Source organism: Pleurodeles waltl, chromosome 10 (genome assembly GCF_031143425.1).
Source record: "Pleurodeles waltl isolate 20211129_DDA chromosome 10, aPleWal1.hap1.20221129, whole genome shotgun sequence".
Taxonomy (NCBI): domain Eukaryota; kingdom Metazoa; phylum Chordata; class Amphibia; order Caudata; family Salamandridae; genus Pleurodeles; species Pleurodeles waltl.
The window spans coordinates 281,961,713-281,981,101 of record NC_090449.1 but is presented as its reverse complement, the minus strand read 5'-3'; the positions used below and the strand labels follow the sequence as shown (position 1 = coordinate 281,981,101).

General features: G+C 43.6%; 1 protein-coding gene across 2 annotated transcripts in view; it reads left to right on the top strand.

The window, feature by feature from the left end:
• EMP2 (epithelial membrane protein 2) overlaps positions 1 to 7,529 on the top strand; it is a 101,090-nt gene extending 93,561 nt beyond the window's left edge. For both annotated transcript variants that reach the window (XM_069210415.1, XM_069210414.1), the window contains one exon: positions 6,772 to 7,529. In XM_069210415.1, coding sequence (XP_069066516.1) covers positions 6,772 to 6,956 — 185 coding nt within the window. In that variant the 3' untranslated portion in view covers positions 6,957 to 7,529. The remainder of the gene's footprint in view (positions 1 to 6,771) is intronic.
• The last annotated feature ends 11,860 nt before the right edge of the window (positions 7,530 to 19,389 follow it).

Genomic DNA, 19,389 nt, shown 5'->3' with positions numbered 1-19,389 from the left:
CCACCATGTGTGTGCCGTATTTAATATATGTGCACCATGGCGCATGGTAGGGGCAATAATGTGAACATTTTTGAAGCTATCGATTTACTTTGCAGGACTAGCACCAAACATGTTGGTGGTAGTCCTGCAAAGTACATAGAAGCCAATTTTAATAAATGTGTGCCTCCTTTTAATGCCTGCTCTGTGCAGGAATTACAAATTCAGCTAAAAATGATGCAAAAAAATATTTTAGATTACTTAGCACCATGTTTTCACCATCCCCCCCAATGGGGGAATGCCTCCCTTGCATACATATTTCTGGTGCAGGCATAATATGGCGCAAGGAGTTACAAAGTGGCACAATGCATGCATTGTGCCACTTTCTAAATATTGTGGGGTGATGTATTAAGCCTAATGCTACACTAGCATCAAAAAACTGACTCTAATGTGGAGCTAGAGCTTCTTAAATCTGGACCACAGTTTTCTGCAGCAGACATATATCAAAATTATTAATAAAAGCATTCCACTTTGTGAGGAGCAGCTTTGAACTTAACCTGGCTGCATTCCAGGAAACGAGCTCAAGATCATCTGGTCATATCACAGTGCGGGAATCATATTGTTTCTGACCATGTGGTAGTGAGCTAGTATGCAGACACAGAGAACTTTGAGAAGGAGCCCTGCCCTCATGTCTCCCCCCCACAAACAGTTGGATGCAATGATAGATCCTTTATGCTCTCTTTGGCTTTTACCATTGAGGGGCTTAGGGGGACACACCCTATTGCCATACTCCATTCCACCTCTCTCTTTCAATGTCAATCAGTCAACTTCCTCAAGGACACCAAAGCGGTTGCTAACAGGTACTATAAAATATCCATACTGTCCAGCTACGCCCTTATGTTGACCAGGTGCCCTTAGTTGATGGTTAGCCTTTGGCAGGTGCACACTGTGTTTATTCCCATAATAGGTGTATAAAAATAACCCAGTGGCAAAAGCCTTATTCCCGTATCCCCCTCCACACCCTGACTATCTTCATTCAGCATCCTATGCATTATCTCAGGGGTATTAAAGTTCATGGTCACACAGCCCCATGGGGGAACCACTGGACCACAACCAATCCACCCTACCCTGCGTTATAATATGATCCTGTGCGCTAGTCTAGTAGGAACATTCCTATTCCTTACAAGCCACTGCAGGCACTTCTTAGTTAACTCGTCTTGTGTTTCGCTCTGTCCCACACTCACCTTTGGTACCCCTGACAATATGACTACATACGGACATGATGCAGGGGGCAAAGCAATAACAGTGCAGGTAGTAGTTTGGGCACTGCAGTTTCCCACTTCAGCCTGCCCTCCATCATCCTTTCTGTTGGGCTGAATGCCTATGTCCCCATCTTCCACTATTTTTGGCAGATTAACTAAGTGAGCTCATAGAGGTTTGGGTGGGCATGTATTCTGACTCCAAATGAGCCTTTAAATATACAAGCTCTGGTTCAGAAATTCCTCCACCCTGATTGACAGCTTAGCCACCACCTCTGCCGTAAACTTGGCTGTTCATGCCAAATCGGCACCAGTCACAGATTGTTCGTTATCGGGTGACTGAGCAAAAGTCACAATATGATTTTTGCCACTTGAACTTGAATGCTTGGAGTTGCCTCACAGCGCCTTCTTGGGCTTCGTTTGCCATTCCTTAGATTGAGTGCCTCCCGCAATGAACTCCATGGGGCAGCTAGTAGCATCAACTTGCTCCCAACTGGTAGCTTGAGTTGTAGCTAATACACAGCTCTGTCGGTGCCCAAAACAGAGGTAGAGATCAAGGGGCTGGCTTGGGTGCCTCGCAATTGTAGGCTGTCCCTGACTCTATTGAGAGCCTTCTCTCTGTAAGCTCGATTTAACTGGCGACTACCCCTATAACACGATGCAAGATTTTGTCAATGGGGGTGATTCTGGTTGGAGGAGTGGCAGCATTTGGTGGCCCAGGATACTTTCTTTTGCCCATGTTCCCAAAACATTAACTCTAGACAAAATCACAAGTGGATTTCCCAAATAAGATGGATAGGGCAGAACACTTGCTGAGCAGTTTAGTAATGATATATAAGTACTCATGTCTCAGGCCAAACATGTCAGATGGGTGGCCCATCCCAGCCTCCTCTGGGCTCTGACAGGCATGGACCTGCCCGCTCTTGGCCTAGTCTTTGCCTGGGTCCACACCCAGGTGCGTCCCACCCGCGCCCCACACTGTGGGGGTGAGGCAGTGCTTTGTAGTGTGATGGGAAGCACCTCCCCCGTCAACAGCTGTGAAGTATTGCCGAGGAACAAAGCGACCTGGGACACTGAGTCCCAACAGAGTCCAGCAGAGTCCAGGTATTTGCCTTATCGTTTGCCTTATCATTATCCTTTGCCATTAGCTAATTTCATTTGCAGGGTGGTTACAGCCCAGTTTAAAGTTTATGATTTTCATATAAAAGGGCTCCTCAACATTATGTTCATTGTAGTTAATTTCCAAGCCAGTGGCACAATAGATCATACATTGCAAATATGTACTTATTATTTTTTAATGTAAAACCTTCAGCCTTTTAGCGCCTCAGTGCGCTAACTAAATCTTAGCTGGACAATTCATTAATTGCAAGCTACTGTAATTGCAAGCCAGAGGTCCAGCTCTGCAAGATTGGTAGGAGGGTTCCACTAAACAAAAAGTGTACAGAGGCCAATTAAGGTTGTCTGTCCCCCTGAGAATGCTTCTCACTCTAATTTGGACCTATCTTGCTTCTATTTAGGAGACGCAATCCTGATATGAAATATTTGACAGTTGTCAATCATTTGTTAAAACAGTAGGGTATTAATAAAATGTCTTTGGTTCTAGATAAACTGTGTCCCACATGTTTTGATTTTGAAAGTGCTAAGCATGTGACAACACCCAACGGTGGATCTGGTTTTCAGCCAACCCCTATTTCAAGCTGTGTAACCAAAGCAAATAGATGTGTAGGGATTTGCCACTACCATTGTTTTGCTAATTTCCAAGTTATTTTCTTTCCCAGCAACAACAAGCATAAACTGTTTGTGAGTTGAGAATAATGTTAGACTCTAAGTGGCACAATAATAGGTGTGCTCGGAACCCACATGTGAGTTGTTTGGGTCTCATTATGCAAGTTCGGTCCACCACTATACCCCACTCAATCCAGATCCACAAGTCATTAAGACTCGTATTGGTACCCACAACACAGTTGACTTAAATTGATGCATAAGGTTGACAGTGTGATGTATTTGCTGCTCATGTCTAGGACTTAATATAACAGTTGTCATACTTAGAATGTGAGAGTTTGCAGGAAAGTAAACTGGAAACTCTTAGTAAAGTCATCAAAGATTGTTCCCTATTGGCTGTATAGACCTTTATAAGTTGACATGAAGAAATTCATGGGGGTCTACATCAATAATACATTTCAGACTTGTGAAGCCACTGTGACTCCACAATAAGGACCATTAATTATCAAATGAAATCAACAAGGCTTTATTTCACATTATTTATGAATCCAGTACATAGACATCCCAAGAATATATTCAAAAGAAACAGCAGTACATCTGGCAGGCTGAAATATCTTAATTGGTTCAGTCATAGCAAAATAGGAATAGTGAAAGCCACTGCAATACAGAAACTGAGAATAAGAAATAGATGCTCCATAAAGAAATTTCTGATCGCCCTCCCAAACATAAGAAAATTATAAGATCATCTAATCATGTCTCTAATTAGGGAATTAGGATGGTTTTGAAATAAAGTCTCATGTAATTAGGGAAATTCAGAAAGGTGTCAGCATAAAGACTTCAGTAGAAGTCTTCCAGATAATTCAATAAATGTTTGGCATAAAGCTTCATACTTGCAAGAATAAAGGCAAGCAGAAAGGTGTGTACCCTTCTAATTCTAAGGGAATCTATTCCTAACTACTAACTGTGTGAACATTAGTTAAAATGACAGAGGCTTCAGCAACATTCATATCTTTGCCTGCACCACCAGGAACCAATCAATTCATTACTCGTGATGTGAATTTGCACCATCACCTAGCTTTCTCCTCCCACCAAAACGTGGACAGTTACTGCAGTCTTGAATATCTCTTATTCCTGGTACATGATGAATAGAAGGCTTCATCTGCTCATTAGGTCTCCACACTCCTTGCCAACTTTCCTCTTCTCAATCCTCACTATAAGTTATCTAATACATATTATACTCCTTTCTAATGAAAATCATGAGAACACTCCTGCAACAAAAGAACATGCTGACAAAACAAAATACATTTCAAAATGAGCCTGTAATGAGGCTAAATTTAACTAAGCATTTAGGCCCATATTTATACTTTTTGACGCTAAACTGCGCTAACGCAGTTTAGCGTCAAAAAATTTAGCGCCGTCTAACGCCATTCTGGAGCGCCATGCGGGCGCCGTATTTATGGAATCGCGTTAGCCGGCGCAAGCAGACCGGCGCTGCCTGGTTTGCGTGGAAAAAAACCACGTAGACCAGGCAGCGCCGGCGTTGGGAAAAAATGACGTTAGGGCGTCTTAAAATGGGGCAAGTCAGGTTGAGGCAAAAAAATCGCCTCAACCCGATTTGCGCCATTTTTTTACGACGCCCAGACGCCATTTCATGACTCCTGTCTTAGTAAAGACAGGAGTCATGCCCCCTTGCCCAATGGCCATGCCCAGGGGACTTGTGTCCCCTGGGCATGGTCATTGGGCATAGTGGCATGTAGGGGGGCACAAATAAGGCCCCCCTATGCCACCCAAAAAAAAGTAAAAAAATATAAAAAATAATACTTACCTGAACTTACCTGAATGTCCCTGGGGTGGGTCCCTCCATCCTTGGGTGTCCTCCTGGGGTGGGCAGGGGAGGCAGGGGGGGTCCCTGGGGGCAGGGGAGGGCACCTGTGGGCTCATTTTGAGCCCACAGGCCCCTTAACGCCTACCCTGACCCAGGCGTTAAATAGTGGCGCAAATGCGGGGTTTTTTGACCCGCCAACTCCCGGGCGTGATTTTTGCCCGGGAGTATAAATACGACGCATTTGCGTCGCCGTCATTTTTTTAGACGGGAACGCCTTCCTTGCATCTCATTAACGCAAGGAAGGCGTTCACGCAAAAAAATGACGCTATTTGCCAATACTTTGGCGCTAGACGCGTCTAACGCCAAAGTATAAATATGGCGTTAGTTTTGCGCCGAATTTGCGTCGAAAAAAACGACGCAAATTCGGCGCAAACGGAGTATAAATACGGGCCTTAATATGCACTTTCAGTACACGCACATATGTAACTTAAGGAATAAATGGAAAACGTGAATGAAAGAATATATGTTTACATAGGCAACTATAGCTTGAAGTGTAAATGTAAACCCTGAATAATGAACATGTAAGCATCATCAACTAAACATTAGTGCACATATACATGCTTCTCTTGTTTCTGCAGCGATTACATTTCATTAATACGTTTGAATGCTTCCCACATGTTAATATGATTAAGTCACACAGTGAATATTATGTTGAATATAAATGAATAATTGCGCAATCTGACGTGCAAGGATGGAGTGTAAATTGCACTGCTTCATATATTATCACTGGGAAAGTGAAATGCTACTTCATTGTCCAGTCCAAGAATTATTTTAAGAGTACAGGGGCAAAACTTATTTGAGAGTCAGATTTTCCTCTGTTAATGAAGCTATTTTCATTGACTAAACACACGTACAATTCTTAAGAATAGGAAAAGCCGTACATGTTGGTTCTTACATTTGTAAACAGATTTAGCCACAGATTTTTCTGTGAATATATCTACTACTCTGAGTGGTGGGGGAGGGTGTTGCAGGGTAGGAATGTTCTAAAAGTTTACACACAGTTCTGGGTATCCACAAAATATTTTCTGATCCCTTCTCACTTAGAAAATTGTTGGAGAGTTACACCTGTGAAGGGCCACGTACATCCTTTTCGGGGATTGGAAGCTAAAGGGAATAATTGGCAAACATTTTGATGATGGAAAGGAAGAGGCTTCTCCATTGGGAAACATATTTTGTGTGTGTGTTTCTTTTTGGCCATGAGAGTGCATGTGTTTTCCTGGTCACTGTCCTGCATGCTGCCCCCTCTCCCAAATACACGTGTTCTATGTGCACTCTCCCTTGTGTGCTTCTCCTCTCCCCTCATTGCTCTCAAATAAATTTGATTCTCCTTCAACCCACGTTTCTTTCGCTCTCATATGCTTCTTCCCTGCATTCCTTGCCCTTCTCTACATCACGAGCTTCTCCCCATGTCCCTGTGTTGCTCTCTCCCTCAAGTGTTGCTTCCACTCCCCCCACCCACTCCTGAGTGCATTTTCTTATCTTTCATTTTACGGTTAAATTTTTTTTTAATTATATGTGTATGTACACAAATATGTCATCACACTTGCACTCAGCAGAATGACATGACTACAAGTAACGGTTGCGTCATCACACCTTCTTTTATTGTTGCTTCATAGAATGGACAAAAACATTTTGCTTGTTATCTGACACGTAACTCATCGGCAAAAGGAATTGCCAAAGGCAATAGGTTCCAAAGGGACAAACTATTGGCTTTGCAGAGCCTGATTAATCAATATAAATTATTCCTGCCCGATTCCCTGTCACCTACCGCAAGGTCTAAGAAAGGGATCTGTCGAGATCTAAGAGAGCAATCTAAGGGGGCACCCATTTACAGCTGTTTAGACATAACTGCACAGTGAAAGGTATAAAAATGGGCACACATTTGCACTGATAATTAACTAACTTATGTGTTTTTATTTTTCGTTTCAGCTCTTAGTGTCCTGATTGGAGCAGCAATTTATACAGCCCAGCACGATGATTTCCATGCCAACATGAATTACACAGGGGCCTTTAAAGAAGGGACCTATGGATACTCCTTCATTTTAGCATGGGTTGCGTTTGGTTTTACCCTAATCAGCAGCATTATGTACTTAATACTAAGGAAACGTAAATAAAAAGCAACAGCTATCTCTAGAACTACTGGACACAACCAAAAATTCCAATAACCATTTTGTATATAATCATTTTTATGTGGTTTTGTAGTCAAGGCATTGTTTTCAAAAGGAAGAAACGTACTTTGTTCTTGCCATCGGTTGTAAAGGAGACAAGTAAGAAAAAGCCCAACCTTCCTATATGATGTTTTACAACTTGAAATAGATTTATTTGATAGTATTTTTTTAGAATTAGATTCTAACAAACCCCAGATTGTTGGATACATGTGAAGCATGAATGATAGCTAGCCCAGTTGTAAAGTAGGGAATTATTTGTGTATGTTTACACCACCAAAACCCCCCCCCAGATGTGTGAAAGCCATAACTAGAAATGTGTATCTTGCTTTTCATGTTATGTTAGCGTGTGGTTAAGATCATCAGACTCTTGTTGCAACAAAACATGTTTAAAAAAAAGTAAAAATGTTCTTTTTGTACAAGTGTGTGTTCGTTTTTTTAATAGGGTATCCTATAATTGTCAAATGTTCTGCAGGCCAATTAGTACTTTTGTTAATATTACAAATAAAACACTAAATAGTTTTGCGAGTATGAGTGAAATACTTACCTTTGACTATCCTCTTGTCCTTCTTTATGGGCCACCTACATCAGTGCGTTGCCAACATTCTTCTCTGTGATCTGTCGGTGGAGCCCTCCACAGCATGTTCGAAGCTAATAGCAGGAAAAAACAATTTGAGGTGGAACCTAGGTCTTGGTTCTTTATGTGTTTCGAGGGAGGTATTGTGCTTCAACCTGAAACTGAAAACACTTCTTTGAAGAAAAACAGGCTGCAATATTCAGAGCCTCCGCAGTGGATGGCAGGAGTGTGCATAGGTTATGAACGTACAGCACTAAAAGCTACAATCCAGTTGTTGCAAGTAATGTTTTTGTAAGTAGTGTCTGCGTTTCACATTCTCATCCTACTTCTGGCTGCATTTTAAAACCTTCCTGCAACAGCGTTCTTTCCTGCCCATCAGAGTCAATGTTACAATTCGCCTTCACACAGTCTTGTATTAGCTTCCCACACCGACCCCAGTAACAGTTTTAATCACCCGTCCTCCCCACACTGGCATTTTCTGCAGACCACAACATTCCCAACCCACCCTTGATTCCCCGACAACCTTTGAATTGGGGTAACATGTGGCATTTATGTTTGAGAAACATTGTAATGATTCTCTTTCCTTAAGCCTCAGGCTGACAGGATGCACCGATATTTTGAAATCAGTATCAATGTTTTGCATACTCTGGAGCAGATTTAGGAGCCCCTGGCGCCATAAAATAGCCACATTAGCATCATTTTTGTACGCTAATGTGGCGATAATTTTGCAAAAACTTTGCACCAGATTTACAAAGGGGCACAGTGCATGCATTGTGCCACTTTGTAACCCCTTGCACCACATTATGCCTGTGCCAGGTATAATGTATGCCAGGATGGCGTTTTCCTGTTAGGGGAGGCTGAAAAAATGACGCATAGAAATCTAAAAGATTTTTTTGTGTCATTTGTTTTGGCATATCTAATGCCTGCGCAGAGCAAGCGTTAAAAGAGGGCACAACTTTGGTTACAATGGGCCTCTATGTAAAGTTCATGGTTAGTGCCAAAATGTTGGTGCTAACTCTGAACAGTACATCAATAGAGTCAAAAATTCAGACGCTATTGCCCCCTTCTCCGTGCCATGGTGCGCCGTATTTTAAATACAGCGCACACATGGTGGCAGTAGTGGGGGGTAAAGGGGCGCAATGAAAGTGGCGCTGCACTGTGTGCAGCTCCACCTTTCTTAAATATGCCCTTTAATTCTTCAGATCATATCATTTGCAGCAAATAAATTGAGCCTTAAAATAATGATTTCGGTGTCTGTTATGCATCCAATTTGCCACCCTAAAAATATTTCTATCATTCACAAATGATTATCCAAAATTGAGAGAGAAGCCAGTAGAATGGTACCAGCAGACAGATAAGTTTGTAAAACTTGCAAAAGTGCCTGTGGGAGGACTTGAACACCTTATTAGAGATAGTGGGTCCAGCTGATATGTGGATAGAGTGTAAGAGGAGTATAGATTGGCCAACAAGAGAACCATAGAGAGATAAAATTACAGGTGCACCATCTCCTGAGGTAATGAAATATTACTATAAGGTATTGAATTTTTAAAGTGAGAATTTCGCCCAACAATACTGATTGACAGAGAATTTACAGGACAGCTCAGGAAGCAAAGGAGTCCATACATGCGTATTTTATGGGAGATTGTTACAGGCGTTCAAGCATTACAGTGGTACAGAGACAATTGAGGCGAAGGACATGATTCATTTTGTGTTCAGATTTGTGGAAGGATTGAGACCTGAAATTAGCTCGATGTTTAAGAGTCATTAGATTTCCTGGCAAGCAAAGCTGATTGATGAGGTGTTGCAATGTGCAAAGTACTGTAGCGATGAAATTGAGTTGAAGCAGAGAAAGCCAAAAGAAAATGGGGTGGTGATGCAGATTAAAGGTGCTCAGACAGGCATGCAGGGACATTTTCACAATAGCTACCACAGCAGCAACAGGGAAACATGGTGTTTCAGCCTCAGATAAGAGGTAGAGCTATCGGAGGTAATGTGAATCGAGGACCAGATTTAGGTACTGTAGTAGTTTAGAATGATGTGCAGGGAATGAAGAAATTGTTGCCTTGTCACGCTTGCAGAGCCATCGGACATTGGAAACAGGAGTGTCCAATGTTGGCGCAGGAGAGTGTTGTTCAGCAAACTAATGACATCAATCCTTTCCAGAACATGAGAGGACCGAGAATGAGAGGTCCTAATCCAAATTTTCAAAATAAAATGAATCAAATACAGAATTTTCAACCCATTCAGCAGGTGCAAATGCCACGTGTGCAAATGACACAGTTGCAGCCAGTGTAGCAACAGGTTCCCATGGCACCTAGACAGCAAATTCAAATACCTCAAACCCCAATGGAACATCAGCAAGTAATGCTTTCTCAACAGGTCACAGGTCAGGAGGTTAACCAAAGTAATAACACAGTACACAAATTCCAGTTGCACAGTGAGAATGGAGTAAACGATGATTGGGTGAGCGAGAGATCAGATGAGGAGCCATGTATGCTTACAACTTCCTTAGAAGTAGATCAGAGGGGTCCCTATGTGAAAGGGAAAGTCATGGGTCACAGAGTTTCATTCTTGGTTGACACAGGAGCTACACGCTCTACAGTAAGAACTGTCAAAGTCCCAAATTTGCCCCTTTCAGATAAAACAGGTCAGATTGTAGGGGTAGCGAATCTGTATTTGACCAACCCGATTACAGAACCAGTTCAGATTAAAATTGGCAACTTCGTGGGATTGCACAAATTCGTAGTCTGTGATTCAAGTCCAGTATCCTTACTGGGGAGAGGCTTGCTGTGTAAAACAAGATGCTCGATTACTTGTTCAAATGATGGAATAGACATTCAAATGACTAGCGATGATGAAGATGACCAAGCCCCAGAGATAGAGTGTGAGACAATTAATGAGGAATATCCTCTGACTGAATTTTTCCCAGTGTTCACAGTGAAGGAGCTTCATCCTGATTTACAGGGAACGATTAAGGAGAATGTGTGGGATCTGACAGGAAAAGAGATAGGCCTGATAAAGGGAGTTGAGCCAGTTAAAGTTACCATAAAGCCAAATGCTATTTTTCCTTAAATTCCCAAGTACGTCATGCCACAAGATGTCCTTATGAAGGTTGCCAAAATAATTGCAGAATTTGTGAAACAAGGAGTTCTGAAGGAAGTGTAGAGCAGCCCATGTAATTCACCGATAATGGGTCTGAAAAAGCCCTGTGGGAAAGTTCGAATAGTCCAGGATTTCTGAAACAATAAATTACATTGTGATCAAATGTTGTCCCGTGGTGCCAAATCCAGCTGTGATAATGTTCCAGATTCCATGTGCTGCTGAGTGGTTCACTGTCATTGACATCTCGCAAGCCTTCTTTTCTGTGCCTCTTCATGAGGAAAGCCAATTTCTCTTTTGTTTCAAGTTTTTGGACTGAGTTTACTGTTGGTGTCGAATTCCTCAAGGGTTTTCAGAGTCACCTTCCATATTCAATCAGATCTTGAAAAATAGTTTGGAGTCGTTGGAATTGCCTTTCAAATCAACCTTAGTACAATACATTGATGACTTGCTGATTGCGTTCAAAACAAGGGACGAGTGCAAGTATGACACCATTTGAACCATTTGGGAAAGAATGGTCATAAAGTGTCTCCACTTAAATTACAATACTGTCAGAAAGAAGTGAAATACTTGGATCACCAGATTGAGAAGGGGTCAAGAAAGAAATCCAGAGAAAGGGTCACAACCATATTGCTAATTAATCCCCTGACCACACAGAGAGATGTCCGAATGTTTTTAGGAATGGTAGGCTACTGCCGCCAATGGATCCCCAATTTTTCAGTCATTTCAAGACCATTGCAGAAGCTGACTCATAAGGAAGTCAACAATCCCATAGTGTTAGACCAGGCTGGAATGAAAGCTTTTACTGAATTGAGAGAATCTGTGCAAGGCTCCGGCTTTGGGTATGCCTGACTACACAAAACCTTTCACACTGTTTTGTCATGAGTGTTATGCATGTTCTTTGTCTTGACGCAGATCCATGGAGGTGTAAACCGCCCAGTAGCATATTTTTCAGCTACTTTGAACCCAATTGCAGCAGCCTTACAGGTTGTTTGCTCGCAGTTGCAGCAGTTGGACAAAGCCTCACACAGTGTGAAGGTATTGTGATGGGACATCCCTTAACTATAATGGTCCCTCACTCTATTGAGATCCTACTTAAAAAGACGAAAACCCAATATTTAACAGGTGCAAGGTTGACCGGATATGAAACAAGTATTCTAGGGTCACCAAATGTGTCATTGAAAAGATGTACAGTGCTGAACCCGGCCACATTACTTCCTAATGAGAATGTTGAAATTGAAAAATTGGAAGACATTGAGCATGATTGCCTTGAAATAACTGACTTGTGCACAAAACCGAGACCTGACATTAGAGATACTCGCTTGGAAAAGAATGACCAAATTATCTTTGCTGATGGTTCTTGTCTAAGAGACAATACAGGGACACTGAGAGCAGGATATGCCGTGTGCCCAATTACTGGTATCCTGGAAGCTTTGTGGAGTGTATTCTGCCCAATACAATAGCAGAACTGGTAGCCCATACTAGAGCATGCCATGTTTCTGCTCAATTGAAGGTTACCATCTATACAGATAGCCAATATGGATTTGGAATAGTCCATAATTTTGGCCAGTTGTGGTCACAGAGAGGTTTCATGACCTCATCTGGTTCACCAGTGAGAAAGGGTGAAAGAATTAAAGATCCTTTGCATGCTATCCAAATGCCTGAAAAGATAGCCGTGGTGAAATGCAGTGCACATCTAAAGTCACAGGACTTCGTGTCAATGGGAACTGGGTATGAGGATCAAGTCGCAAGGTTTTGCGCATTGAACTGTATATCATTCAAGGATAAGTGGGAACTGTTACCTGAAAAAGATGAAACATCCAGGTTTTGAATTAAAAGTAATTGACAGATTGGAGGAATTGAAAATGTTGCAGAATAATGTTGACAGGGAGGAAAAAACATTCATGGAGCAAAATTAAATGTGTACAGCGACAAGATGAATTGTGGGTTTTAGAAGAGGGTCAATTAGTTTTGCCTAATAGTCTGTTGTCTCAAATGGCTAGGTATTATCATGGTCAAACACATGTTGGGAGGGATGCCATGATTCAGTTGTTCAAGCACGATTGGTTCAATCCAAAGTTTAGACAGGTTGCCGAAGCAGTTTTCCTTTGTTGCATCATTTGCCAACAAATGAAGGTGGGGAAGGGAAAGTGGTTAATCTGAGCCACATTGGAAGAGCAGCAGGTCCATTCAGCAGAATGCAAATGGAATTTATTGAGATGTCTGTGGTGTTGAAGTTTGAGGTATGTGTTTGTGATTGTTTGCATCTTTAGTCACACTATTTTGAAGCATACCCTACATGAAGAAATGACATTCTCACAGTAGCAAAACTACTGCTTAGGGAACTGATACCAGGTTTTGGATTTCCAATCTCTTTAGAATCAGATAGAGGAAGACACTTCAACAATGAAGTCATTAAATTACTGGGTGCAGCATTGAACATTGAGCAGAAGTTGCATTGTAGTTACTGCCCTGAAGCATCAAGAATTGTGGAACAAATTAATAGTACCTTGAAGTCAAGAGTTGCAAAGATTTGTGCGTCCACTAATCTGAAATGGCCTGACGCACTGCCTTTAGTTCTGATGACAATGAGAAACACACCCGACAGGAAGACAGGATTGTCGCCGCATCAGATGCTTATGGGCCGAGCCATGAGGTTGGCAACATTACAGATGATATGATGCTGGACTACTGCAAAGGTCTGGCTGATGTGGTTCGTTCTTTCTCTCAGCAGGTGGAAGCCACCACACTGCCACTGATCCATGGCCCAGGGCACAATTAGAGGGCAGGTGACTGGTTTGTGGTCCAGAAACACGTGAGGAAAACATGTTTGAAGCCTCGTTGGAAGGGTCCTTTCCAGGTAGATCTGACAACTACCACAGCTGTGAAGTGCACTGGAGTTCCAAACTGTATCCCTGCCAGTCAAACAAAGAAAGTGATATACCCGACTGATGAAGAAGCACAGTTGTTGAAAGTACCAACAACATCAAAACAAGTCTCAGTGTTGGAAGGAGAACAAAGGGGAACTGAGACCGGATCTGAGACCGTTGAGGACGGTCCAGTCACTTCTGTGACGGCCGAAGGAGAAGACCTCCAGGAGGGTGACATTTAGCCTATCTCAATTAAGGCAGCAGGAGAGCCTAGTCAAAGGAGGGCTTTCCCAGAAGCAGATGATTTTGAGAGACAAAGGCACATATTTATACTTTTTTTAGCGCCGCATTTGCACCACTTTTTGATGAAAAGCGGTGCAAACGTACAAAATACAATTGTATTTTGTAAGTTTGCGCCACTTTGCGTCACTAAATGACGCAAATGCGGCTCTAAAAAAGTATAAATATGGGCCAAACAGTGCAATTGCCAGACCCCGAGGGGGAAGGAGTTGAGGCAGATCAAAGTCACCGTGATCTTACTCCTCCTTCACCAGTTGCAGGTCCGTCAAGAGAAGACACCATAGAACAAGGAGAAGTTTCGGGTTCAACACTGAAAAGAACATTGACCAAGGGTCCATTGAAAGGAGATAAGTGGCCGGAGTCACTAGCAAGAGAAAGAAAGTAGTTGTTGAAACAACAATTGAAGAAGAAGTACATACAACAAGGAGAGAAGATCTAAGTGAAGGGAAATTGAATGGTGATCAAATGATGAAAAGAAAGAGAATAGCAAGTCGAAGATACGCAGGTCCTGAATGGGCATATGCAACTACAAGTGAATGGCAGAAATAATTTTTGTCTTTTTGTTTTGATCAAGACAATCCAGGTCAATATTTTGGCACTTGAAGGAAGCTGGTGAACTAAACTGTTGGGAAAATTTTAGAGAAAGAGACTGTTGAAAGTACCCGGAAAATACTTTGATAACCTGATTTGACATTTTGAAACCAGATTTTGAAAAGCTGCTTACCGATTTTGACAAGGGGTCCTCAAAGAAAGACCGAGAGCTGTAAATAATGCTGAAAGAAGATTTTTGTTTTTGATTTCACTGCAGTTTTTCTAAATCTCTCTTCTGCATTCTGATTCTTTACAGATCATGAGTAACATTAGCCAGCAGGGTAGGAAAAATAGGTGCTGTAAATAGATGAGTATTGGTTTGCCGATTCTATGTGGGATATTGTTTGTTGTATTGACTGCTGGAATGACTGTTCTTGATAGGAGCAAAGCCAACCATACTTCCGCTTTTGAGACAACTAATACATTAACAGCAATAAGAAGATTAGGTTAGATGAAAAGTGTAAGGAAATGCCTCCTTGGCATGGTTACCCCCTGACTTTTTTGCCTTTGCTGATGCTATGTTTTGATTTGAAAGTGTACTGAGGCCTGCTAACCAGGCCCCAGCACCAGTGTTCTTTCCCTAACCTGTACTTTTGTTTTACACAATTGGCACACGCTCCAGGTCATCCAGGTAAGACCCTTGTAACTGGTACCCCTGGTACCAAGGGCCCTGATGCCAGGGAAGGTCTCTAAGGGCTGCAGCATGTCTTATGCCACCCTGGGGACCCCTCACTCAGCACAGACTCACTGCTTGCCAGCTTGTGTGTGCTGGTGAGGACAAAACGAGTAAGTCGACATGGCACTCCCCTCAGGGTGCCATGCCAACCTCACACTGCCTATGCAGTATAGATAAGTCACCCCTCTAGCAGGCCTTACAGCCATAAGGCAGGGTGCACTATACCATAGGTGAGGGCACCAGTGCATGAGCACTGTGCCCCTACAGTGTCTAAGCAAAACCTCAGACATTGTAAGTGCAGGGTAGCCATAAGAGTATATGGTCTGGGAGTCTGTCAAACACGGACTCCACAGCACCATAATGGCTACACTGAAAACTGGGAAGTTTGGTATCAAACTTCTCAGCACAATAAATGCACACTGATGCCAGTGTACATTTTATTGTGAAATACACCCCAGAGGGCACCTTAGAGGTGCCCCCTGAAACCTTAACCAACTACCCGTGTAGGCTGACTGGTTTTAGCAGCCTGCCACACTCGAGACATGTTGCTGGCCACATGGGGAGAGTGCCTTTGTCACTCTGTGGCCAGTAACAAAGCCTGCACTGGGTGGAGATGCTATCACCTCCCCCAGGCAGGAGCTGTAACACCTGGCGGTGAGCCTCAAAGGCTCACCCCCTTTGTTCCAGCACCACAGGGCACTCCAGCTAGTGGAGTTGCCCGCCCCCTCCGGCCACGGCCCCACTTTTGGCGGCAAGGCCGGAGGAATTAATTAGAAAAACAAGGAGGAGTCACTGGCCAGTCAGGACAGCCCCTAAGGTGTCCTGAGCTGAAGTGACTCTAACTTTTAGAAATCCTCCATCTTGCAGATGGAGGATTCCCCCAATAGGGATGGGAATGTGACCCCCTTCCATTGGGAGGAGGCACAAAGAGGGCGTACCCACCCTCAGGGCTAGTAGCCATTGGCTACTAACCCCCCAGACCTAAACACGCCCTTAAATTTAGTATTTAAGGGCTTCCCTGAACCTAAGAATTTAGATTCCTGCAACTTACAGAAGAAGAGGACTGCTGAGCTGAAAATCCCTGCAGAGAAGAAGAAGACACCAACTGCTTTGGCCCCAGACCTACCGGCCTGTCTCCCTCCTTCAGAAGAAACCTGCTCCAGCGACGCTTTCCCTGGGACCAGCGACCTCTGAATCCTCAGAGGACTGCCCTGCTTCCAAGAGACCAAGAAACACCCGAGAACAGCGGCTCTGTTCAACAAAGACTGCAACTTTGTATCCAGAGGAGCAGATTTAAAGACCCCCTGCAATCCCCGCAAGAAGCGTGAGACTTGCAACACTGCACCCGGCGACCCTGACTCGACTGGTGGAGAACCAACACCTCAGGGAGGACCCTCCGGCGACTCCGAGACCGTGAGTAACCAAAGTTGTCCCCCCGAGCCCCCACAGCGACGCCTGCAGAGGGAATCCCGAGGCTCCCCCTGACCGCGACTGCCTGACTCTGAAATCCCGACGCCTGGAAAAGACCCTGCACCCGCAGCCCCCAGGACCTGAAGAATCGGAACTCCAGTACAGGAGTGACCCCCAGGAGGCCCTCTCCCTTGCCCAGGTGGTGGCTACCCCGAGGAGCCCCCCCACTGCCTGCCTGCACCGCTGAAGAGACGCCTTGGTCTCCCATTGAAATCTATTGGAAACCCGACGCTTGTTTGCACACTGCACCCGGCCGCCCCGCGCTGCTGAGGGTGTACTTTTTGTGTGGACTTGTGTCCCCCCCGGTGCCCTACAAAACCCCCCTGGTCTGCCCTCCGAAGACGCGGGTACTTACCTGCTGGCAGACTGGAACAGGGGCACCCCCTTCTCTCCATTGAAGCCTATGCGTTTTGGGCACCACTTTGAACTCTGCACCTGACCGGCCCTGAGCTGCTGGTGTGGTAACTTTGGGGTTGCTCTGAACCCCCAACGGTGGGCTACCTTGGACTCCAATTTGAACCCTGTAGGTAGTTTACTTACCTGCAAGAACTAACATTACTTTACCTCCCCCAGGAACTGTGAAAATTGCACTGTGTCCACTTTTAAAACAGCTAAATGTGTTTTATGTAAAAAGTATATATGCTATTGTGATTGTTCAAAGTTCCTAAAGTACTTATCTGCAATACCTTTCAAATGAGATATTACATGTAGAATTTGAACCTGTGGTTCTTAAAATAAACTAAGAAAATATATTTTTCTATAACAAAAACCTATTGGCCTGGAATTGTTTCTGAGTGTGTGTTCCTCATTTATTGCCTGTGTGTATGTACAACAAATGCTTAACACTACTCCTTTGATAAGCCTACTGCTCGACCACACTACCACAAAATAGAGCATTAGTATTATCTCTTTCTTTTTGCCACTATCTTACCTCTAAGGGGAACCCTTGGACTCTGTGCATACTATTCCTTACATTGAAATAGTGCATACAGAGCCAACTTCCTACATTGGTGGATCAGCGGTGGGGTACAAGACTTTGCATTTGCTGGACTACTCAGCTAATACCTGATCACACGACAAATTCCAAAAATTGTCATTAGAAATTGATTTTTGCAATTTGAACTATTTTTCAAAATTCTTAAAAGTCCTGCGAGGGCCTTGTCTTAGTCCCTGTTTAGCATTTCCTTTTAGAGTTTAAAAGTTTTGTGAAAGTTTGAATTAGAACCTAGAACTAGTTTTAGATTCTTAAAAAGTATTCCAACTTTTAGAAGCATAATGTCTAGTACAGATATGAATGTGGTGGAACTCGACACCACCCCTTACCTCCATCTTAAGATGAGGGAGCTAAGGTCACTCTGTAAAATAAAGAAAATAACAATGGGCCCCAGACCTTCAAAACTACAGCTCCAGGAGCTTTTGGCAGAGTTTGAAAAGGCCAACCCCTCTGAGGATGGCATCACAGAGGATGAAGATAGTGACTTGGAGGAAAATTCCCACCTACCAGTCCTAACTAGGGAGAACAGGGCCTCTCAAGCCCTGTCTCCAAACATAATAGTCAGAGATACTGTTCCCCTCACAGGAGGGACCAACATCTCTGAAATCACTGAGGATAATCCCAGTGAAGAGGACATCCAGTTAGCCAGGATTGCCAAAAGATTGGCTTTGGAAAGACAGATCCTAGCCATAGAAAGGGAAAGACAAGAGATGGGCCTAGGACCCATCAATGGTGGCAGCAACATAACTAGGGTCAGAGATTCTCCTGACATGTTGAAAATCCCTAAAGGGATTGTAACTAAATATGAAGATGGTGATGACATCACCAAATGGTTCACAGCTTTTGAGAGGGCTTGTGTAACCAGAAAAGTTAGCAAATCTCACTGGGGTGCTCTCCTTTGGGAAATGTTCACTGGAAAGTGTAGGGATAGACTCCTCACACTCTCTGGAAAAGATGCAGAATCTTATGACCTCATGAAGGGTACCCTGATTGAGGGCTTTGGATTCTCCACTGAGGAGTATAGGATTAGATTCAGGGGGGCTCAAAAATCCTCGAGCTAGACCTGGGTTGATTTTGTAGACTACTCAGTGAAAACACTGGATGGTTGGATTCAAGGCAGTGGTGTTAATGATTATGATGGGCTGTACAATGTATTTGTGAAAGAACAACTGTTAAGTAATTGTTCAAATGATAAACTGCATCAGCATCTGGTAGACCTAGGACCAATTTCTCCCCAAGAATTGGGAAAGAAGGCGGACCATTGGGTCAAGACTAGGGTGACCAAGACTACCACTGGGGGTGACCAAAAGAAAGGGGTCACAAAGCCTCCCAGGGGAAGAGTGTTGAGACATCCAAAAACAAAAATAGTAAAGAGTCTTCTTCAGGCCCCCAAAAACCTGCACAGGAGGGTGGGCCCAGAGCCTCTTCACAAAACAATTTTGGGTACAAGGGTAAAAACTTTGATCCCAAAAAGGCCTGGTGTCGTAGCTGTAATCAGCCTGGACACCAAACTGGAGACAAGGCCTGTCCCAAGAAGACAACCACTTCTAACTCCACTCCAGCTAACACTGGAATGTCTAGTCTCCAAGTGGGATCAAGAGTGTGCCCAGAGCAAATCAGGTGTCACACTGAAGCTACATTAGTCTCTGAGGGTGGGGTGGATTTAGCCACACTGGCTGCCTGGCCTCCTAACATGCAAAAATACAGGCAGCAGCTCTTAATTAATGGGACAAGTGTAGAAGGCCTGAGGGATACAGGTGCCAGTGTCACCATGGTGACAGAGAAACTGGTTTCCCCTGGTCAAT